This window comes from Plutella xylostella, chromosome 19 (assembly GCF_932276165.1).
Source record: "Plutella xylostella chromosome 19, ilPluXylo3.1, whole genome shotgun sequence".
NCBI lineage: Eukaryota > Metazoa > Arthropoda > Insecta > Lepidoptera > Plutellidae > Plutella > Plutella xylostella.
Window position 1 is genome coordinate 174,850 of NC_063999.1, and position 23,905 is coordinate 198,754.

Below are 23,905 nucleotides of genomic sequence, written 5' to 3' on the forward strand. Positions count from 1 at the left end.
TAAGTAACATTCATCAATTTATTTATTTTTAGTATTTTTTTATAGGTCATTGACCGGGGATCCTTCAATACTGGTAGGTCATTGCCATAATCTCTACGATTGGGCCTGGAGGTGTCAAGCAACACAAAGCATTTGTACACCTAAAAAATAATACTAAACTTGTTTTGTTTTTAACCGACTTCAAAAAAAGGTGGAGGTTCTCAATTCGTCGGGATATATATATTTTTTTTTTTTATGTATGTTCACCGATAACTCCGCCGTTTATGAACTGATTTTGAAAATTCTTTTTTTGTTGTATTGGGTTGAGCTTCCAAGTGGTCCCATTTTTTTTTCAGAATTTTATATCACCCTTAGGGTGGGTAAAGGGGTAAAAACAGGGTATGAATTTCCATTTTGGACACATATTAACCGATTCTAATGAAATTAAGAACGTAAATATAGTTCTTATAACAATAAAATATGATGGTGACCTTGAGCTGATCTGATGATGGAAACGGAAGGCAGTCAAGGGAACTCCTCAACGGTATATAGCAACTACCTCGTGTTTAGGCTTGAATGATTCGTATTGATTAGTAGGACTTTTTGGTATCATTTGCATGTTACTTTTCATTAAAATTTATTGCAAATAAACTAAAAACTATAAAATAAAATAATAATTTAAAAAAATAAAAAACCGACTTCAAAAAACCACTAAAATGTAAGTAATAATTTAAGGTTTACACAAATTATATGTGACAGTACAAATATACCTAAGCAGGAACTGTTCTTTTTTGAAGTTGGTGCCATATTTCTTCAGATTACTTTGTCACTGCACCAACATCAAAAAAGAACAGTTCCTGCTTAGGTATATTTGTACTGTCACATATAATTTGTGTAAACCTTAAATTATTACTTACATTTTAGTGGTTTTTTGAAGTAAGAAAGAAAGAAAGAAAGAAAGAAAGAAAGAAAAAGGCATTTATTTCGTCCAAGACACAAAACATATAAATAAAACAAATAAAAAAATACACTCGGTTACAAAGTGTCTCAAACAAAATGGTCACCGTCTCAACATAATGTCACAGAAGCCTGTGACGCTGATTTTCATCAGGTGGCCGCGAGTCGTGCTCGGTGCAGTGTAAAAAAATATTATAATACTTAATTTATATTTTAGAATAAACAGGATGGCTTAACACAACTAGGTCGGTCGGAAGTCGGTTTTTTATTTTTTTAAATTATTATTTTTTACTTTAACCAATAAAGCCCCGGTGGGGTAACGAACCTGAGATTCTCGGCCTCGGAATAGTGATAGGATGAGTAACCACTGTTCCATCCCGTCGTTGAATGTGAATGTATTATTTGTTCTTATACTTCCTTTAAGATATAATATCATAGGGCTGACAGTACATCACTTGGAGGGGTGCAGTTTTTTTATCCAGCTGATAGTGGAATGCTGGGGAAGCCCAAGGTGCTGTGTTTTGTGTTGCATAACTATACCGTTTTATAACTAGTGCGTACTTACTCACTACGCATATTTGTCGTAGTTCTACTATACAATCTCACGTGCAGCTCGTGCAATACTTGGTTATGGTAAATCCAATGACTAACGATATTATACGAACGAATCAAAACAGTTATGTTTCTGTTTACTACATAAATTATGTACTTTTTATGATTATAAAGTGATAGCAAGGAATTTCTAAACTAGTTAGGTACCACCGCATACCGAATAATGTAGAATTTTATATTTTATACAATAGTTATATGTGTCTTTCAAAGATACATTATATGTGTCAGTGGTGGTAAAGTAGTGGCAGTAGCGGTGGCATACAATAAAATCAATAAGCCAGGGCAGTAGTCTGCCAGGACGACCGACACCGACGGGCTTCACATTTCAAACTTTTCCGTTTCCACTATGAAAACGCTACTACGCGCTATGTTGGCAAAACTGACTTGAGCACTCATTTATATGGCAATCGGTTGTTGAGATTTAATATAAGTACCTACATCTATAACATTATGCAAAGTTTATATAACAGGGACTCATAAATTAAAGATACACAAATACAACATAGTATTTGCAATAATATTATTTTAAAAACTAGATTATATTTTTCTATTAACTACTTTTCTATTGCACTGACTGCATACTAGGTACCTAAACTACAAATATTTGTAATAATGTTTATTTATTTGCACGCACTAATTATTTAGACACAAAAACTTATTTTTAGTAATAAAAAAATAATATATATTTTAAAAAATAGAAATATTTGGTATTAGAATCGTCTAGGACCTATGACTGGTATCCATTTGGGATCACCCATCTTGTTCTTCACTCGTTGTAGGTCTTCATTATTTCCATGGCCATTTTGGTCTTTGTCAAAATAACTTCTTTTGAATCTATATCCACGTGGAGCTTCATATCCGTAAGGGTTATTGTATTTTGTCCACCTAATTTCCTTTTCTCTGTCTTTTCTAGATTCACCTGATTCCTCTGTGTAAATGGACAGAGGGCGCACTACTACTGGCCCATAATAGTATTTTGCAGATTTTGTTGTTGCAGAATTAAATGTATTTTGAGGTGGCCCAACTTTATATAGTTGTTTAGATTCGCTCTCAATTTTTCTTATAATTTCTTTAGCTATACGTTCACACTCACTACGTCTTGAAGCTGAAAGAATATCATTATTTTTGTTTTTTATTTTTTTCACTTTCTTTTTATTTTTATTTGTGTTCACAACTATTTTTTGACTCAATGCTGGCAACATCGTATTTTCGCCAACATTTTTCCCCGTTTTTTTAACACTTTCTTTTCGTTCAAAAGTTTTGATGGCGGTCCTTGTAGTCGATCGGTGAACTTTATTAGTTTCAGTGGTGGGTTTCCTTGTGGTTAGAGTTGAAGCCTTGGAAGGTGAAAAGAAAAGTTTAACGCGATCAATGTGCGGTGGCACTGGCGGGAACTGCAGGGAATAGAGATCGGCCAGGATACTCACATCTATCTTGGAACTTGCTGCGGAAATCGTCGTGAGTACAATCAGTGTTTTTACAAATACCCTAGTATTGTATTCTTCTTTCATCTTATAAGATTGATATCTTCATTTGGATTAAAATAAGTTATTGAGCGAACCTGCCCGACACTGCCATTGCAATACGCAAATGCACTGTTCTATGCACATCGTCAGATAACTAAACAAGGAAAATCACATGCAGCTCATAACAACCTTACGAACAGTATGTTGAACAAATGTTCAGGAAATTCCCATAATACAAATGATTAATTTATAAACCAGCAGGAGCTAATGAGAATATATTATGTACTTACCTATAATATGCGAGCTCTGTCAGTTAATGATTTATGATTATCATAAATATAATATCAGATTGGACGGTTAAATCCAGAAAACTCAGTTTCACTAGGGTAACCTAAGATCTCCCTCTTTTTGATCATGGGTAAAATTTTATTATAAAAATACTGTCTCTGTCAAATCTTTCATAATTTCGACTCAGTATGCATCGACTCCGTGGCGCAACGGTAGCGCGTCTGACTCCAGATCAGAAGGTTGCGTGTTCAAATCACGTCGGGGTCAAAGTCTCTTTTGTAATTTTCAAGTGTGTTTTGGTCTATGATTTGCTTATTTTACTCGTAAGGAGAAGCTGGTAACCGCATAAAGAAACATAATTATTAAGATCGGTATTTGTGTAGAGCTCTCTTCCGTAATAAAAATAAATACTACGAATATTATTTATTTGTTTATCCTTACTCTGAAAATGATGAGAAATACTTACTTGCAAATTTCGCATAGCAATGTATGTAAAAAATTAATTCACAATTCAGCAGCAGAAAATCAAAAAGATTGGAGATGCCGGGGATCGAACCCGGGGCCTTTCACATGCAAAGCGAACGCTCTACCACTGAGCTACATCCCCGCTTGAATTGCGCGCTGAATTCATATATCACATCCTTTTTATCTGTAACGTACCATTTTAACCAGAAGAAAACAAATTGAAAACACTTTACAAATATGTAGATCATTTGTGATAAAAATACAGTTAAATATTTTTTTTTAAATTACAGTTAATTAACAGTTAAACAACAGTTATTTGTTATAATCTTTATCATTATTAATAATTTTACAGGCATTTCAACAATTCTATACTAAAAACTTAAGAAAAAAAACTTGTGGATGCACGGGGCCTTCCACTCTTAACACCACCGTCACACATCGGCCTCCATAATAAACTCTGCCATCAGCATCTCCATAGACGGAGCCAGCCCCTGCGCCTGGCTCTCCCGCTTGAAGCACTCCGCCACTCGCAGAATGCGCCAGCAGTCGTCCGTCTCCGCGTCGTGCTGCTGCTCGCACGTGTGGATGATGCCCACCATCTGGTGCGAGAGGACTTCGCCTGCGGGGGAGGGAGGGGGTTAGGTGTGGGCTGTGGCTGTGAGATAACATTGGTGGGGGCGGGGCATAAGATGGTCGCCGCTGCGACTAGCTTTTATTTAATTGTGAAATCTAATTGAAATTGTAACCGTAAGCAGATAGGTAAACGCCTTACCAAATTGGTGTTCTGCGGCCTTGTTACATTGCCCAATCGGTTTGTTAAGGCGCTAACACAATAATAATATTGCTTAATTTTTGTAAACTATCAAGAGTAAAAAAGAATATTACTCAGGTCTAAGTATATGTTTATTATTATTATTTTGGAAAGCGTTCCGTTATTTTTTTATTGTTTTGGATTCGATAGCTTGTATAAAAACGATCCCAGCTCCCCTAGCGTTCAGTAGGGTGACTAAATATTTTTCGTTTATCACGAAAGATGGTACTTATCTATGATAGACAAATTATTAATACTATCTAACTTATGCATATCTGTGGTATTCATTATTTCCTGCAATAATTAGCACTAATTATAGCATTTGATAAAGTTTGACGAATGTGAAATCGCTGCGCGCTCCTCTAGCGTCCACTTATTGAACTAAATTTATTATGAAACTAAATCTAAACACATAACTAAATAGCTACACAGACCTAATCTTTTTTAAATGTAATGTTTTGCTGCAATAGACTAGAAACTATACTAGAAACTAAAGTAAATTACTAAAATGTATACCCCAAACTAGTCCTCACTAGCGCCATCTATAAAATTTGTCCTCACTAACATAATGCTGACGTATTTATCAAGTAACATACCATTAGGGAAGCTCTGTATGAACTTGTGCGTGTTATCATGGTGCATTCTCTGCTGCTCGCCCAGCAGGTTGAAGTAGCGGCTCATGCAGTGGATGGCGCAGCCCACGGCGCGAGCCTCGAACTTGAAGTCTTCCCGCCAGAAGTGGTAGAACTCCTCCATCATCTCTTCTGTTAGCTGCGACTGAAGGGAAATTGGTTATTATGGGTGTGGAGGAATGGGCAAGAGAGCTAGTTTTGAGCTTGTGCCCCAGTATGGGAGAAGATCGTATCGCGCTGTTGTTTTGTTCCGTTAAAGCGTAAAATTTTGCATCAATCATCAGCTGTAGGTTTATATCTATAACTATAATCTAGTTGGAAATCATGGGATTAGATTATAGAGCGCCATAAAACTTCCTAATTCAACCAGAAATGTAAGGTCGGTAATTCGGATAAGCAAGGTCAGAGGGCGTTTCCCCGTTTTCCTGTCTTTAGCCTCCGCTTAAGACCTTGCTTATACTTTTTTCGGCAGTATAGTTTTATTACGCACTTCTTTTAGCAGCCCCGCCTATTAGCACTTCAGATTTCAAATTATAATAGGTAGTTATGGAATATTTTAAACTAGAAAGGGTATTTGAATTTCAAAATAGTACCTCAAAATTTATAAGCCGAAACATGTATAGCTAACTCCTAAGCAGTACCCTGCGCACTTATGCTGAAGTAGTCACCAGTTTCATACCAATCGGACTTTTCACTCTTTCTTCCCATTTAATTATTCAGAATTGCTGTACAACTAGGGACCACAAACCTGCTCCCGACAATGCTCGAGCGCCTCCCCGAAGCCGAGCGTGACGTCCTTCATGACCTCGACCGTCCCCCGCACCACCCCGGGCAGCCCCGCCGCCGCCGCCGCCGCCGCCAGCACCAGCAGACACCACCTGCGCTCCATCTCTGCTGCCCTAGTACTTGCCACGACAACCCGCACCCGAGTTATATACTCTGTCTGTGTATCCAAGCTTGTAAATAACAATACACTTTAATGTCGGGTTTTAGGAGGCATGTATGTGTTGTTAATTCTGCGATGATTATAGTGTTTGTGAAGCTGTCAGCAGTTTGGTGGCTAAACGGCTAAACGCGCGCTCGTCATCGCGTGGACCGCTGAAAGGCCTCTAACCAAGGTGAAGCCACAATCTTGCTGCAAACATTTAAAGCATAGATTTCCCTGTCGTGAAGAGGCCTGTATACCAGTCTAGGCAGGCATAGTAGCAAGCTAACGATGATTTGGGAAATCTTAACCATATAATTGTACCTAGTTAGATGTAATTCACATTTAGTTTTGATTCATATGAAGGAGCAGCAGGTACACAAGTATATTAAAGTGTGAATATCAAAAGGATTCGGGCAGATGTTACAGAAAAACACATTCTTTTTTTATCGGCTTCAGCAGAAGAAAAAAGTTAGCTATCGTCACTTTCAGATTTTTTTGATAATACCTACCTATGTATGTACTTATAATCTGCTCAATAAACAGTTACCTATAGTTACTGGGAGATTAACTTACATCGGAATTGCTAGGGGTTTAATTTTCATGAGAGAAGTAGTTTTTTGTTTCTGCACGTCTCAATAATACCTTAATTGTATTTAATGCTCAACTGTCCACTTATCAGCATCAAAGGAAACTACCGGTATATCACCGGTCGGATTTTTATAATCGATCATATAATGACTGGTCAGCGCCGGACTGCTAGCTTGAGAAAATATGTTCTTAAATTACTGACCTGATCTTGTAATTAAACTTCACTTTTCCTATTTGTGTACCAGCAGGTAGTAAACGTGTAAATTGTACTTAAAATATCCAACCATTATACCTATAGGAGAATCCTACTTTAGGTCTTACGCCTTAGTACCTTCCCTGCTATATACGTTCCTTTTGGACGCCCTGTACATAACACATGAAACTTCGATGAATTACGATCTATTGGGCTTCAGGTGAATGGAATGTCCTCTTAACACTCTTACCAAGTCGCTATTTCATAACAAAAGCAACCAACCCTACCGCAACTATCGTGATTGTTCCGTGGAGCTGCCATTCCAACCACCCCCTTATATCGGTGTAATAAAGATAGCAATGGTGTGGCAATTGGCAACGCACTGATATGATAACATAGTTGGTAGGTGTTCAGGTGTTCTCAAGTGCAGGTTGTCGGGGTAATGTGCGGGACGTGTGGCTCAGGGGAGGCGACGTGCCGGGTCGCGGCGACTCGACTGCGACTCACCCGCTTCGTCTAATTCACTTCTATTAACAAACATCGGCACTGGGGACATACGGGGTATGGGGTTATCGGATCGGATTTGATTCGAAGCAAAGTGATTTTTATTTCTCAACGGTGTGACCTCCTTCACGTGAAAGTTAATCGGCAGATAAGCCTCTACACAGAAGCAGTAGTTTTTCCCAACTGCCATAAAAGTTAACTATTAATAAAGTGTAAAAGCGTTTCCGGTGACTGTCTCAACTCAAATAAGGCTCCACGCACGTCTGAGAATTCAAGAGATTCTCCAAGGCCTTTTAAGTTTTCTGGAATTCTAGACCATGCGGTCCCCGTGTGTCGCCGCCGCCGCCGCCGCCGCCGCGGAGTCGTAATCAAGTGTAATCATAATCACTGTAATCAACGCTTCGCCCGACCGCCGCCGCCGATCTGGGAACTTTCTTTAAACGCGAACCTAACTGAAGTAACCTAACCACTATTCTGGAATCTTCCACATTCCGCGCCGCCACCGCCGCCGCCGCCGCGCCGTGCGATACTCTTCCAGAGACTGTAAGTAAGTTAAGCCTGAAATTACTGCAATAAATATATAAAATTCAATATAGTTTGGCATCCCTTCATTAGAAAGAAACCTTTCTGAAGGTTTCAAAAGTAAAGGGGTTTTTGGAAGTGAAATATAAATAAAAAGTCGAAACATACATAGAGCTTAAGTAAAGCACAGAATAAGCTCGCGTAGCGCGTGAGTGCAATTATTCCCGCGAAGCTGCGAGATCGATGCCAGTCTCACTCACTCACTCACTCACTTGCTCGCTCTCAGCTCGGTCAGCAATTACTCACAACAGAGACGTGCCACATCCTGTGCTCACTCTCATCTCAATTTTGGGTAATTTTACCATAATTATTTAGATAAAGGTGCTTAACATACCCTTATACACGTTGTTGTGGGACTATGGTTTAAAACACATTGTGAAAGGACAGGCTGAGATGTAAGTGAACAAAAATGTAGGTACCTGGTAAAATAAAGGTTGCCTGGAAGAGATCGCTTTTAGCGATAAGGCCGCCTATTGTGCTTACTCCTTTTGTAATTTAATGTATGTTGTGTGTTTTGTTCAATAAAGTTATATTGTATTGTACATGGTGTAAATGACATAAGTAAAAAGATTTTAAGGTCGAAAAAATAAGATAATTTTCAAGGGTAATTTCATGGGAAATGTTGGCCAGTTACACCTGGATGTAATTTCATTAACGTAACAAAAGTTCACAATCTTTGCATTCCTAACAATGTAATCAGTTTTATGCTAGGAAGCTAAGCTACCATAGAGTTACAATCTCAATCAGCTGTGTAGTAGGTATATGCAATCAGCAATAAAAACCGTTTGATTCCACTATACCTACCACTTGCACAGACCACCTGACGCGAAGTCAAGTGCAGGCATGCACTGGTTCAGTATGGGTTGTCCATATCCATTAAGCCTCGAATTCACTAGGGCACAAGTTCTGAGACTCTGTTACAGAACATCTACGGTGCGTGTTCTCAGAACATTTTGGTAACATGTCGTCATACATGTTGCTTGTCCACACCAGCAGTCTCCGCCGACATGACGCCCGAGGAAGTCGTGGCAGTTAGTGCTGCGTGCTAGAAGTCGCGCACGCGTCCACACTCTGCAACAGCGGTCGCTAGACAGATGTCGCAGGAAGTTCTGTCTCGCGAGCCAAAACACGGAACCTGTTCTGCGACACGTAGATGTCGCTGTATAGTCGCGTGCGACGTCGCAGAACAGAGCGCGACGTCGCGGCGACACGTAGACGACATGTGCCTAGACAGGTTCTGCGACAATTTGTCGCCTAGTGAATACGAGGCTTTATGGTTGCGTGCGCGGGCCCGGGTTCGACCCCGCGCGGGGTCTGTATGAACTGCAATCTGCGCCGGCGCACGCACGTTGTGCGGTACACTCGCGGACATATGTCTTCTTTCAGAGTAAAAAAATATATAATAATAATAGTACTAAAGATAAGTAAAACATCCTATTTTTCTGTTTGTAATTACATACGAATCTATAATCTATATATTATCTCTGCGAATGGTTACTATTTTGAAGCTGAAACGACAGCGCATGTCTGTAGATAGCCTCGCCTGTGCGGGATGATTCAGCGCCACCTTCTGGTGATATAATGTTAATGTTGTACGAACGCTATCAACATCAACGACTATCAAAATTACTGAAGCACAATACAATACAACTGCAAAATCATAAGAATTTCCGTAGATGGTATTTTAGGGATAAGGGTTTAGTTGGCTATCGTTTTCTATTATTTAATTTTCAACAGTTTACTTCAACTAGTAGACAGTCCAGTTATTGGAAGCCAGGATTCATCGCAAGGAGGGCAGCGTGCCTCCGCCGCATCTCCGCGGTAATGGCGAGGCCGTGAGCGGGTGACTTACCGTTTATGTGCCGATTACAGACAACTGTTGGTGTATGCTAGCAGGTCTAGACCACTCCAGCTTGACAAAAAACAAATGTAGAATTCAGTCGTGTTTAACGTAGCAAAATTCCGAAACTCCGTTTTACGCAAACTATAAGTTATTCTGGCATAGGATGAATGGGGCGGGAATTTAACTGGTCTGTGGTAGTCGTGTACTTTGGTGGGCTGTAGAATCATTATTGCGTAAAACTGTGACATAAATAAATACACAACAACACATACAATAAGAAAACCCTAAATGAAGAAGAACCAGCACTGTTAAAAAGTAATGACCACAGTTGATAGAATATAAGGTTTCTAACTCCATTATCCAACCTTTTTATGTATCATCTAGTGATGATCTGACCAGCAGCAGCGGGCGGTGACGTGTGCCGGGACTCCGGGCTGGTCTCGCAGTAGCCGCTCATCAGCTCGAGCCATTTAGATGGAAATCTACACATGAATGCCGTATTCTAGAAAACCACGTGCCATCACAAACATTCTGCAAGGATATATCTTTGTAGTACTCGAAGAAGTAATCGTAAGAATACTTTCTTAGAGTATCTACTTTACCTATATTATTTTCCTCTTGTTTAAAAAAAAAAGTGCTCCGCATCTTATTTTTGGCTCCTTATAGTAAATCTTATTTTCGCATCCAAACCCATTGTGAAGCGTTTTATTTTAAACAAAAGTCGTAAAACGTTTAATAAAACATACTTAATTATTAATTCATGATTAAAAATAAAACTTTATTTTATATCGCTGTACATGTCAGAATAGTCCTCGGACCACCCTGATTATGCTAAAATCCCGAACACTTATTATCAGTGTACGATCATAAACTGCGCGCGTTATCACCCGGATTCCACTCACGAGTCACTTGGAAATCGAATCTGCAGCTCACCTTACCGCCGCGGCCATTAGCTCAGATTCTTATAATTAGTTTTACATTTAATTTTGTACGGTTTGCTCGTTTTGTTCGTCGTCTCAGGTATTTTAATGCGAGGTTTCGTTCTCAGCTAAATGCTAAATGTTGGTATTGAAATTAAATTTCCTGTCGGTACTCGTAGCTTCTATTTTAGGATACGTACATCGTGTTGTCTTGTACTGTCTACGCTAGGTTTCTTAGTTTGTCGTAGGGTAGGTACTAGGTAGGTTAGGTACCAGCAGTAGTATTCGGTGAAATAAATGAAGCAATATTTAGGCCAATTTAAATAAAGGTTTCTTTCAAATTCTAAGTACGTATACGAGTAAATAAAAATATGAATAAATTCGAACTTGATTTTGTTTATTATCCTACACAATGTACACCTCGTCGCAGGTAAGTACTCTAATTAGATAACAATATTATGATGTTTATTTTGATTTTACAATTTATCATGGCTTGGTCGTAGTTAGCGTAGAAATATGATTGTGAAATACTTTCCCGTGTTGATTTAGACTATTTAGAGTGATTACTTACTACAGGGTTTAATACTTTTCCGTTTACATTACGGTTAATCAATAGCTAATTAAAATATTCGAAAGTAGCCGTGCCCAATTAATTATCCATATGCATTTAACGAAGCATTTATTGGCACAATCTCGATCACAACCTGTCACTTCCGAGCATTTCTCTCGCATATTTGTTTAACCCAATATTCGGACGCGGTGGTTTGTTTGAGCAAACTGGAAATAATAACAGTACTGAATAACCGTCAATCAAAAATCGTACAGCCATATCTAATTGCCCTTAATTGGCGACTAGTTTTATGATAACAGTGTTAGCTAATCTGCTTATAAACTTCTATATAAAATATTATTTTAGTTAAGTATAGTATGTATTAGGTTTATGTATTGTATAGGTAACCTATAGGTATATATTTATTATACATGTATTATATACAAGTAAGTGTATTCTAGTGTTTGTAGGTATTTTTACAAAATTATCTTTCCTCTCAGTCTTTCGCACTACCTATAACTTTCTCCACAACACCCAAGGTTAGCTGGAAGAGAATGCTGTTAGCATTAAGTTCGCCTATGTACATAATTTTATTATTGTGCAATAAAGTATTTAATAATAATATCCGGTCGTAGTATCCGGACCGCATCTCTGCGGAGTCTGGGGGTCACTCTATACGACGATAAATGAAGTATATCGGAGCGCTGCTGCGCGGGACACGACTCTATCTTGTTGCATTAAACGTGCCGATAGCAGGATAGCTCTCTATAGTTAGTTTTTCGTCAGTATAGAGTGACCCTCGTGATCCGCGCTGGGTGGTCGGCGCCGGCGCAGGTCACTGTGAAACTGATCCGGGAGAGTTATCTATTGGCTCATGTCTGATGTATGATGGATCTGCGGGTCATAAAGTTGTGAGGTGTCCGAGCTGCGCTGGGTTATTGCATTGTGGTTGTGACTGGATTATGACGTCGGCGTCGGTCGCTAAATGTTAGACAACTGACTAGTGACTACCGACGACATCATAATCCTAGAGTCTATCAAAATTTCACAGCTGGAGAGCATATTTATAAAAACATGCGATATTCGATACAAACATAAAGTAAAAATATGATAGCTCGTGCTGTAGTGGAGTAAACTTTATTATTTAAAGCTAGGTAAATCAGCTCGGCTTTAGCAGATCAACAATTAATTTTAATTAAAGATAATATTAAAATTGGCAAGTTAGTATAATTTGCGTCGTAATTGCATATTAGCGGCGTCAGCGCGCGCGAGCTGAAGACCATCAAGTATCAAGTTTAATTATTGCAGTCGGCAGGGAAGTGCACAAATATCAACATCTTTTATTTTAAAACGTATCTGTATAGACTGTTTATCTTTATTCCTGTTTATCTGTATCTACTTACCTATCTTTTATATCACACCTATCACATATAGCCTCTTTTAATATACCGTGCTCATTATTCAGGTATTGTCTAGCTTGTGTCCAATAGCTCTACAATCTCTACATGTCCACTGAACTATTGAATCATTTCTCTAACTTTTCATTATGTTATAAGTTATAAACTTTATAAACAAGCTAAGTCTCTATATATCCTTGCCGAAATCGGAATCCACAATTTTATTGCAAATATAAATTACTAGCTGTTCCCGCGCGCTTCGCTTCGCCTTAAAAAGTTTTCCCGTGGGCATTCCGGGATAAAAAGTAGCCTATGTTCTTTCCCAGGGTCTAAACCGTATGTATACCAAATTTCATTCATATCCGTTCAGTAGTTTTGGCGTGAAAGAGTAACAGACAGACAGACAGACAGACACAGTTACTTTCGCATTTATAATATTAGTTAGGATCCCGGCACCTTCGGATGAGGCGCGTGAAACTTCTGCTAGATCTCGGAGATATCTGAACTGAATTAAGAAAGATACATTCCGTAAAAAACTACTCAATACGTACCTACATTCATACTCGGGGCGTATGAAATCATGGCTGGGGGGTTTTTAATTAGGTTTCCCGGTTTGGTGCAGTGAAGATGGCGGATGGGAGTCAATTAAGATGTCTCGCGATACTCCGCGGAGGCTGAGAGGAAACAAAGCCTGGTGCCTCGGGGTGACCAGGGTCTGAGGAGATCGCAGCATTTAGAACATTTTCTTCACGAGGATTACCTATTCATTATTATGATACAAAACGAAAGGTGTTTGATGCTAGGCAGATAGTCAGCAGCAGTAGGTACGTTTACGGAAAATATCGACCAAACTAAATCAGTGTGCCAAGAAACCTGATCTTGGATTATTATTTAGGGACTGCATAGTTAATTATCAAATCTAAATGTTAGATGATAGAAAGGCACCATTCCATTGTGTCACTCAATTATTATTTTTCATTCCATTGTTATGACACGAAATAAAGTATTCCATCATAATGGTCATCTGGCTCCGAGCTGGCAACCCCAGTGGGTGTACCTGTCTGTACCTACCTCGTGCGTGAGCTCGCGTTTTACAATATCTCACTCGCAATTAAATGTGGCAATTTCATGGTGGAAATTAATAGCAGCTAAATGTGGGGCGGAGCGGCGGCGGCGCGGGCAGCCGACAATATCAGGCCCAGCGATTTGGAGAAATTACGACTAGTTTCACGGTTTTGTTATAAAATTTACTCGTACAGTATAACTTTACAGACATGCACCTATTTTTAAATAATATATTGGGTACCCATTATACCATATCGTTCATCGTACAATGATGAGCTTCCGACCATGATTTCAGCCATGGCGACTCCGGCCCCCTCCTGCCACTGTCGCAAGGGTCAGCTCATGCAATTGATGCTTTGTGATTAGGATATGTCAGCTTCATGTTGATGTCTCGTCGCGGCTCCCACCGAGTGCCTCACATGCCACATGTATCACATTGACACTGCTACTGGATATAAGGGTAGAAGATACTTAGTTAGATTCTCGTGAGTTGACCAATTTTCCTGCAACATTTTTGTATTTCTGTTGGGCATACAATTTGATGAACAAAAGTGTAATTTTAGGATGCTGCCTTCAGCTTCTTAGTGCAAGATACATATACTTAAGTTACACTTCGTAAAGTGTAGTAACGTAAGTAGGTAAGTTCAGTAAAACTTACACTACGGAAGGTAGTTGGCAAGAACCTGCCAAGTACTATTTATATCTGCAAGTAATTAGCGGTATGATTGAAGTAATGTGTAGAGCTTTGAAGTGGCCGCCTCCTCCCCCCGCGCCCGCGCCCCCGTCTCACCCCCGCGCTCGCCTGCGGCGTGTGTGTCCTGAAACACTCAAGTTTAATGTGTAATTAAATTAGCGACTCATCAGCTGCACTCTACTGGCTAATAGGTACAGGGCGAGCGCTTCTGTGGAACTACAGGCTCGGCTCTACGTGGAGTAAGGTATCAACTAGGTACTTACCTTATTATACTTACTTCCGGAGCACCCTGGACAGTCTTTCACCAAGCACGGTAGTCCAGCTAAAGTGTTTGTCACCAAGAAGGCCCATATTACATATTTAATATTGGTGTGGCTGATCTTCAAAGAGAAATAATTTAGTGCCCATGTTTTGTCAAGGGAAGTAGCAGTGTCTTTCCCGCGGATGTAATATCAATATCAAAGTGTTAATTAATCTAAGCTACAGAAGACAGCAAATATCAGGATGTATAAAAGCATCCTAAAACTCACATTCGTCACTCGGCGCGGTTATTACCGGAGGCGAGGTGAAAGAAAAAGCGCGCCTCAAAGGGAACGCCATTCAATAAATATTCAACCCGAAGGAATAAATCCGCATCAAAATTACCATTCCCGTCCTAATAGTTTCATTTCTCACCTAGAGAGGCCAACTGTCCCCACTATCTCGACGCACTAGTGAGACAGGGTTCTATCTCTGCACCTGTTGCATTGCTCTGGCGACTCTGTCGCAGTAGCGCTGGCTCTGATAAAGCGGGTAAGTAGGGTCATGCATTAGGTCTGGGGGGCCATTAGGGCCGGCCCTGCTCCCATATCTGGCAGCACTGTAACTCACCCTGCCTCTAATTAATTGGCCACTTATGCCGATAGCCAGATTGAAAGTCTCTGCAGAATTTATCGTAGATGAAGTGTCTGTATTACTTTTTGTGCAATTCCTAGGATCCTAGGTGGCCAATTTCACGGTACTTATTTATTTTAACGATGTCGAGGTCCAGGGAGTTCGTGACGTCATGTTTATGAATGTACCATTAATTAATATTTCAGCTGAAATAATTTAAAAATAATTTAAAATTACTTTCCTTACAACTTTTTGTCATGGGTTTTCTGTATTGTCTGTAAAGTAGCTTTAGCTCTGGGGACATATAGTGCAGATCCTGTAGAACCTTTCAATAGATAATTTACTTTTAATTACTTAATTATCAAACTAAATGTCCGGTAATTTCTATTCAAACTGCTTCTTATACGCAAAACTATTAATCGATCGTTATTAGCATTTAACGAGGTACGATTACACCCTGTAAAAAGTTTACCATTGAAGTTTATATTTACACATTGCTTCTTTCAGTATCGAGTCTCATAATTTACGTACCATTTATTGCTAAGTATGTATTTTATGTATCATAAAAGGCCGACCACTATACGAGCATTGCGCAATATTGACAATTTTGCAATATAATTCATCGCTTATAGGGTTAATATTGAAGATAGCGAAAACGTCATTTGGATTAAAAACTTATTGCACTCTAAATATATTGCTCAATATTATTGTAGGTCTAGGGTCCGCCTTATATAGTGATAATATATATGTCGCAGGCATCTGGTTTAATCTCCTATTTGATTGAACCGCTAGCCCGTTCATTGGATGACGCTACTCAGTTGAATGACTAAAGAACAACTCGTCAAGTGGTTGACTGTAACGTCCAACGTCTTGACTGAACGTTGTTCAGCGAAGTCGTTAAATGGGATATAGTATAGCAACTTTGTAATGTCTAGTTAGGATGAACATGACCAGACAAGAGTCAACAAAAAGACTATGTTACAAAGCTCTCATCTCACAAATTAACTAAACAATAACAATAAACGTACCTTGATATTGTTGTTCATAATTATCCAGTTTCAGCACATTTTTTTCTTTGAAACTATCCGCCAGCTGTATAATAATAGGTAAATCCATGTTGTCACACTATTTTAATATAAATAACGCACTTTAAAGCTAATTTATTTGCAAAAAATAACAATACAAGTGCTTTTTGTGTCAGCTGTTTGCTGTTAGACGCCATATTTGTTTTATTCACCACCTGACTGATTTTAAGTCCGCTAACTAGTTGGACGTTTTGTGACGCTTGTACAATCAACGTTCGGCCTAGTCATACAACTGAATAGCGTCATCCAATGAACGGGCTAGCGGTTCAATCAAACAGGAGATTAAACCAGATGCCTGCGACATACATATGTCTAGATTCATTGTAATCATAGCCTACACCTAAAAAGATAAAGATGCGCGGAGATTTAGGCACCTCGTTGCTTCACTGACAGCATCCTCCACAACTGGCTACTTTATTCCTTTTGACCGATAAAAATAAGAGGCAGGCGCCTGCGCCCGATTACCAATAACAGATAATGAGTACAAATGATGTATGTGAGTACATCGGTACTCGGCACCGATGAGGAACGATCCCTCGGCCCCAGTCCCCTCATTACCCGCAGGACCAATTATATTTGATTTAGAGTCCAACAACGGAACATTGTCTGCATAATGACAAGCCTGCTCCACACGGACAAACGGTCCGCCATTCCGCAAAAACAACCGCGGATTTATGCGTGTCTGTTATGTATTATTATTAATGTTAACTTTTTGTGAAAGTGCCGCTTTATTAGCCTGTCTCAATGAGAGACAGTGTGTACTGCGCCGCATCACATCCATCGCTATTTCTTATCCATGGGCTTTCCCGTTAGGAAGTAATAGATCTGTCACTGTGTACTCAAGTGTCCTATACAGTGTGTGACGCACCCCTTCGATCTAGCACGTCACATTTAAATCGTTTGTGAAAATCGTTTGTGAAGCTGATCGAAGAGCAAGCAGGGATTCTTCTTTCTTCCTATTGTAGGGCAGGGCAGGTGCTTGAAATGAGAAGGCTTTTTTCTTCTATTATTAGGAGGCTTCTTTGCTTCTTGGAGGCTGCGAGCGGAATGACCGAGGCGGCCCAGACCGCCTATATTTAAATGCGCTCTCCGCCGCGCGGGCGGTGGGAGGCGGGGCAAGAAATGTGTCGACCAATCAGAGCGCTTTGCACCATAAGCGCCCTCATTGGTACTATCTACTATCTAGGTATTATCGCGCCTAACAAGCCTCATAGTTTATTTATTAATAAACAACTTATACTAGGTATATTTACAAACTATTACCTAACATTATACCTAACTACAAACAATAACTATGTTAGATCTTTACCTACCTATAAACATAACCAAATAAACTTTATTAAACTTAAACAAACAAATAATTATAAACAATTAAATCAATCATCTAATCTAAACAGTCTTGAACATATCTCCCGCCGCAGCTCTTGTAGCTGGAATCTTGCGTGTTCAAGTGTTGACTGGCAGGATGACCAATTTCTTCGTAGGCCGCCGGAGTACCCCTCTGTTGGTGCGCACGTCGACTGCTCGCACCTCGCCGTCTGGACCGGGGTAGGTAGACACGACGACTCCGCGTGGCCAGCAGTTCCGTGGTAGAGTCCCGTCTGCGGTGAGCACGAGGTCGTCCTTCTTGATGGCCCCGTTGGTGGCTCGGGGCTCCCGCCGGTGTTGCAGCTCCGGTAGGTATTCTCGTACCCAGCGCGCCCAGAACATGTCTGCCAGGCGTTGACTCTTCCTCCAGTCCTTGCGGCCGGCCTCGTCGTCCTCGGTGAAGGCTCCCGGCAGCGGCACTCGTGACGGCGCGCCCAGCAGGAAGTGGTTCGGCGTGAGGGCTTCCTCGTCGTCTGCAGAGGTCGACACGTGGGTGAGTGGCCGACTGTTGATGGTGTGCTCCGCCTCGACCAGTAGTGTAGCGAGGACCTCTTCTTTCGGCGCGCGCTCGTGCAGTGTGACTTGCAGCGCGTTCTTGACGCTCCGCACCAGCCGTTCCCACGCGCCGCCCATGAATGGCGCGCTCGGAGGGATGTACCGCCACTGGATGAAGCGCACCGACGCCTCCTCCTCCATGGCCGCCAGCGCTGCTTTCTTCAACTCGACGTCGGCGCCCCGCAGGTTGGTCCCGTTGTCGGAGTGAAGCTCGGAGGGACAGTTGCGCCGCGCGATGAACCGTCGCAGCGCCATGATAGCCGAGTCCGTGCTCAGGCTGCCGGCGACCTCGAGGTGTACTGCTCGAGTGGTGAGGCACGTGAACAGCACGCCGTACCTTTTCTGCTTCGTACGACCCACAGTGACCATGAGAGGGCCAAAGTAGTCGAGTCCGGTGTAGGTGAACGGCCTCTGATGATGCGCGAGCCGTGTATGTGGATGGTTGCCCGTCGACGGCTGCGCAGGTGTGGCCTTCCGTATGCGGCAGGCCAGGCATTGCTTCACCTCGCTGCGCACGGCGTGTCGTAGTCTCAGCACCCAGTAGTGTTGCCGGACTTCATTCGCAGTTGTCTCGAACCCGCCGTGGTGAAGCTGTTTGTGTACCCAAGCGATGTACAGTCGGGTCCACCGATGATTGCCGTCGAGTACTGCCGGTTCACGTTGCGATGGGGTGATGTCGGCGGCAGTCGCTATTCTTGAACTTAGTCTGATGATCTTCTCTTCGTCGAGTATGACTGATAAGTTGTGCAGTCGACTCGTAGTAGGTATAGCGACGCTTTTCTGTAGCGCAGCTATTTCTTCAGCGAAGTTTTCCTGTTGTTGCGAGCGTAGCCACAGTTGACGCGCGCGGTGCATGTGCCGAGCGCTGAGAAGTAGGTACTTCCGCACAGCTGTCTTCACGGCGGGCGTAGCGGCCCGCGTAGCTGTTCTCGGCGTAGTACTCGTCCACGCAGGGTCGGCCTCTTCATTCTTCTTAGTGCGCTTATGCAGCACTGTTTGTTTCTTCGCACGTAGTAGCTCGATGAATTGTAGTACCCGTGCCGTCGCTCTAATAACTCGCATGAAGTTACTGAAGCGAGTTATGTCTGGCAGGGCCTCAGACAAGCGTGTGGCGGCGACAGTGACGAGTGTTCGCTCTTCCCCCGTATCTTCTTCGACGATCTTCTCTTCTCGCGGCCAGTGCTCCTCCGGTAGGTATAGGAACGCGGGGCCGCGGTACCACCGGTGACTTGAGTTGAAGTGATGTATCTTGTTGACTTCAGTGGAGATGCGCACCGCCTCTTCTTCTGTTTCGTAGCTCGCCAGGTAGTCGTCCACGTAGTGATTTCTCACCACGGCCTCGGCTGCCTCCGGGTAGATGTCCTTGTAGCGCTCGGCGTTGCTATTTTTCACGTAAATAGCCGTACACGGTGATGAAGTCGCACCGAATATAACGCTCTTCATGCGATACTCGGTAGGCGAGCCGGCGCGTCGATCTCCCCTCCATAGGAAGCGCTGCATGTCGCGATCTTCTTCTCGGATGTGAACGCGCATGAACATATCTTTTATGTCCGCGCTCACCGCCACTGCATGCTGCCGGAACCGCATGAGGACCCCCGGGAGTGACTGCAGGAGGTCTGGGCCGGGCAGCAGCATGTCGTTGAGACTTGTCCCTCTCGTTCGAGCGGCGGCGTCGTGGACGATCCTCAGTTTCTCCGGCTTCTGAGGGTTGATGACAGCGAAGTGAGGTAGGTACCAGATCTTCTCGTTTTTCTCACGCGGCGCCTCCTCAGCGTAGCCGCTGTCGAGCAGCACCTGCATCTGTGCGTTGTACCGCGTCTTCATAGCTTCGTTCTTGTCCAGCTTTCTCTCGAGTAACTCGAGTCGTTTCATTGTACTCGAGTAGTTGTCGGGTGGCCGAGGGTCGTCTTCCTTCCACAGGAGGCATGTTTCGTAGCCTCCCGCCGGTAGTGCGCGCGTGTTTTCTTCTAGCTGCGTAAGCGCGCGTCGCTCGGCCTCTGTGTAAGATTTCTTCTTGTCGACGCACAGCGACTCGAGTGCGAAGTGGTCCCGCATCATTTTTTCCATTGTCTCTTCTTGAAGCGGCTGCACCGTGAGGTGGTGCACGCACTGCATTGCCGGCTGTCGGTACTGCACGCCGTGGAGCACCCACCCGAGCGTCGTGAGTGACGCCACAGGTTGTCCGCGCGCGCCCGACTTGAAAGCGTGCGTGAGCAGCAACTCCCAGTTATCTTGCCCGAGCAGGATGGTGGCGGCGCCTCGCTCGTAGAGGATGTCTTCTTTGATGTCCTGCAGGTGTGGGCAGCTCTCGATGATCCCCGCAGGCACCGTCTGAGGCGAGACACCGATGTCCGGCACTGTGCGCGCGCAGATGTCGACTTTGCTCGTGTTGCGCCCGCAGATCTTCAAGTTGACTCGGCGCGACTCACTGGCGTCGATCTTCATGCCCGACACCTGCGTGAAAAGGGTGACGGCGGTCCCGTCGCTCCGATCTGCTGCGCGACTGCTGACTCGATGAGTGTGCACGTCGACCCGTCGTCTAGTAGCGCGTAGGTGTCGAGCGACCCCTTTGGCCCGGTGACTCGTACTTGTAGTATCTTCAGGAGCCCCGTTGCACTTCTTTCTTCTCGCGCTGTTGTTACCGCTTCAGATTCTTGGACGACTTGCGTACTGGCGGTCGATGCGTAGGTACCGCCATGCAGCAGCGGATGGTGCATGTAGGTACACCCGTCCTTGTCGCACTGCTTCGGCTTGCAGGAGTGTCGGTACTTGCGGATCTTCATGCAGCGGAAACATAGTTTGTATTTCTTCGCTATGTCCCACCTCGCAGGTACTTCGGCTCGCTTCAGTGTCGGACAGGCGGCAGCTTCATGCTTCTCACCGCAGATGGGGCACGCAGGCTTCGCAGCTGTAGTTGTGTCGACGTGGTAGGTGCGCGCAGTCTTCCTTGGCGCGGGCTCCCGCCGGTCACTCGCTGCGATGTCCATGGGCGCGAAGCGGCTGCACCGTGCCGCGGCCCGCTTGGCGAACTGCGTCAGCTTGACTAGGTCGGGGATGTCTTCAGGCTGCTCGGTGATGTAGGTGTAGCACTCGTTGCGCAGTGTGGCCGGCAGCTTTTCCACGACGTTGTTGACGATCTCCGCATTGTGTAGGTACTGCTCCTTCTTCAATGCCACCACTGTGGCCGTCGCGTTGGTCATTGTAGCGGCGAAGTCGCAGATGGCCTTCGGAGTGTCGACGATCTTCGGTAGTCTGCGCAGCTTCTCCATCTCATGAATGATGAGTGCGTCCGGCCTCCCGAATTGCGCAGACAGCAGCTCCAACACTTCACTCGTAGAGGGCGTCCCGATGAACAGGCAGTGGACGGCCTCCTTCGCTGCTCCTTTGATGGCTCTGCGCAGTCGAGACAGGTTCTCTTGCTCCGTGAGGGACTGCGCAGATTCTTCATAGGCCGCCTTGAATGGCAGCCAATCACTCGATGCCCCGCTGAACGTTGGTAGCTCGTTGACATGGCGCGGCGCGGCGACATGTTGAGGCGGCGACGGCAGCGCACGTGCAGCGAGGGCGATGGCTTCGGCTAGCTCCTTGTAGTCGAAGGCGTTCGGTCGTGGGTCGTAGCGATGCTGCACCGGACGCGGCGGCTCGTACACGTGCGGCTCTGACGTGTACGGGTTCGGTGGCAGCTGTACTCTCGGCTCGTCGGCACCCATGGGACACGGCTCACGACGTGCAGACGGCGGCGCGGCGTTCTCCAGTGCGGCTCCCGGTGGACTGGCTTCGATGCGCGGCTCTGGCATCGATGTCCGGCGTGGGAGGCCCGCTGTCGCTCCGGCGTCTTCTCTCGGCACGGCGTGATGTGGTTGCATGGTCAGCGCGAGAGTACTTTGTTGTACCCACTCGGACATGCGGACACCCCTTATGGTGGAGGTGTCGTCTTCTTCTTCTTCATCGTCCGTTTCTTCTTCCAGCATGGCCACCCGTACGGCGGCTAACTCCATTTGTTTCTTCAGAAGCTCTTCCTTGGCCTTCAGCAACTCCCGGCGGCGACCCTTTGAAGACGCATTTGAACATGCGCGACGTGGCGTGTGCGGCTTGACGGGCTTCGGCGTCGCAGGGGTAGGCGCGGGGGGCGCGGGGGCAGGGACACGGGCTGTAGCGGAGGCGGGCGCCGTGACTTCTGAGGCGGCCGCAGTGCTTGATGCTTCGTTCGATGTGTCCGTGGATGCTCCCGTCGACGTGTAGGTATCCCCGCTGCTCGTGGTTGCCGTCGTCGCGGTGGCCTCAGTACCGGTGCTGTCCGTGGCACCGGCTACCGAGGCTGACTTGGAGGCGCTTCTTGTGTTCACCATGCTTGATCTTCAATCCGGCGCTCGAATGGACCAGAAAATGTGACGCACCCCTTCGATCTAGCACGTCACATTTAAATCGTTTGTAGAAATCGTTTGCGAAAATCGTTTGTGAAGCTGATCGAAGAGCAAGCAGGGATTCTTCTTTCTTCCTATTGTAGGGCAGGGCAGGTGCTTGAAATGAGAAGGCTTTTTCTTCTATTATTAGGAGGCTTCTTTGCTTCTTGGAGGCTGCGAGCGGAATGACCGAGGCGGCCCGGACCGCCTATATTTAAATGCGCTCTCCGCCGCGCGGGCGGTGGGAGGCGGGGCAAGAAATGTGTCGACCAATCAGAGCGCTTTGCACCATAAGCGCCCTCATTGGTACTATCTACTATCTAAAGATAAAGATAAGATAAAATACTCTTTATTGCACACAAAAAGAAACAGTATTACAAACATGAACAGAAAATAAATAGCACAATCGGCGGCCTTATTACTAAAAGTAATCTCTTCCAGACAACCAAATTGAAAGGACATAGAAATAATGAAAAAGGGTAGCGTGTGAAAATAAGAGATATTTATAAACTACATTAATATAAAGTATAACGATATGTAAATACCTACATATAATAATATATAAAACCTACATAGTTAATAATAAATATATACCTATATATTCTATAATAATACATAAATATTATTAAAAATAAATAAATAATTGCTGGTGCATTCTAATCAGGATAAGATAAACTTAAGTAGTGCTGTCGGAGCTTGTTTTGCGCCTAACAAGCCTCATAGTTTATTTATTAATAAACAACTTATACTAGGTATATTTACAAACTATTACCTAACATTATACCTAACTACAAACAATAACTATGTTAGATCTTTACCTACCTATAAACATAACCAAATAAACTTAAACAAACAAATAATTATAAACAATTAAATCAATCATTTAATCTAAACAGTCTTGAACACAGTGCATAGGTATATTTATCCTCAACACTTATGGTAACGAATTTCAAAGGCAGACGAGGATCCAACTCTGTCCACGCACTCCGTAATCGTGTGCAATATCGCAAGCGAACCGGGAAATACCGATAAAGCACCATTTACTTTACTGACATTTAAACATCCACACACAATTACTCGCCGTTTAAATATAAAATAACTATGTAAGGAACTTTTTAAATAGCTTTAAACAGGCAAAGAAAGCGGC

The 23,905-nt window shown here is 43.5% G+C and overlaps 1 protein-coding gene and 2 non-coding genes across 3 annotated transcripts; 1 reads left to right on the forward strand and 2 right to left on the reverse strand.

Annotated features, from left to right (window-relative positions):
* Nucleotides 1-2,582: 2,582 nt before the first annotated feature.
* On the reverse strand, nt 2,583-6,114 carry LOC119690622 (general odorant-binding protein 1). The gene is made up of 4 exons (XM_038106325.2): nt 5,959-6,114; nt 5,175-5,355; nt 4,178-4,386; nt 2,583-3,865 (listed from the first exon to the last, which is right to left on the reverse strand). Exons 1-3 carry the CDS (start codon nt 6,097-6,099, stop codon nt 4,199-4,201), a joined length of 510 nt encoding a protein of 169 aa, XP_037962253.2. The 5' UTR covers nt 6,100-6,114; the 3' UTR covers nt 2,583-3,865; nt 4,178-4,198.
* Trnaw-cca lies at nt 3,498-3,569 on the forward strand. The gene has a single exon. It is a non-coding gene; the product is annotated as a tRNA-Trp (tRNA).
* Nucleotides 3,838-3,909, reverse strand: Trnaa-ugc. The gene has a single exon. It is a non-coding gene; the product is annotated as a tRNA-Ala (tRNA).
* Nucleotides 6,115-23,905: the final 17,791 nt, after the last annotated feature.

Bases quoted from the DNA above. Each gene is read 5' to 3' on its own strand.
- LOC119690622 (XM_038106325.2), bottom strand. From the start codon at position 6,099: ATGGAGCGCAGGTGGTGTCTGCTGGTGCTGGCGGCGGCGGCGGCGGCG. The intron at 5,356-5,958 runs GTTTGTGGTCCC...ATTTCCCTTCAG, and splicing joins TCGAGCATTGTCGGGAGCAG to TCGCAGCTAACAGAAGAGAT. The intron at 4,387-5,174 runs GTATGTTACTTG...CCTCCCCCGCAG, and splicing joins CATACAGAGCTTCCCTAATG to GCGAAGTCCTCTCGCACCAG.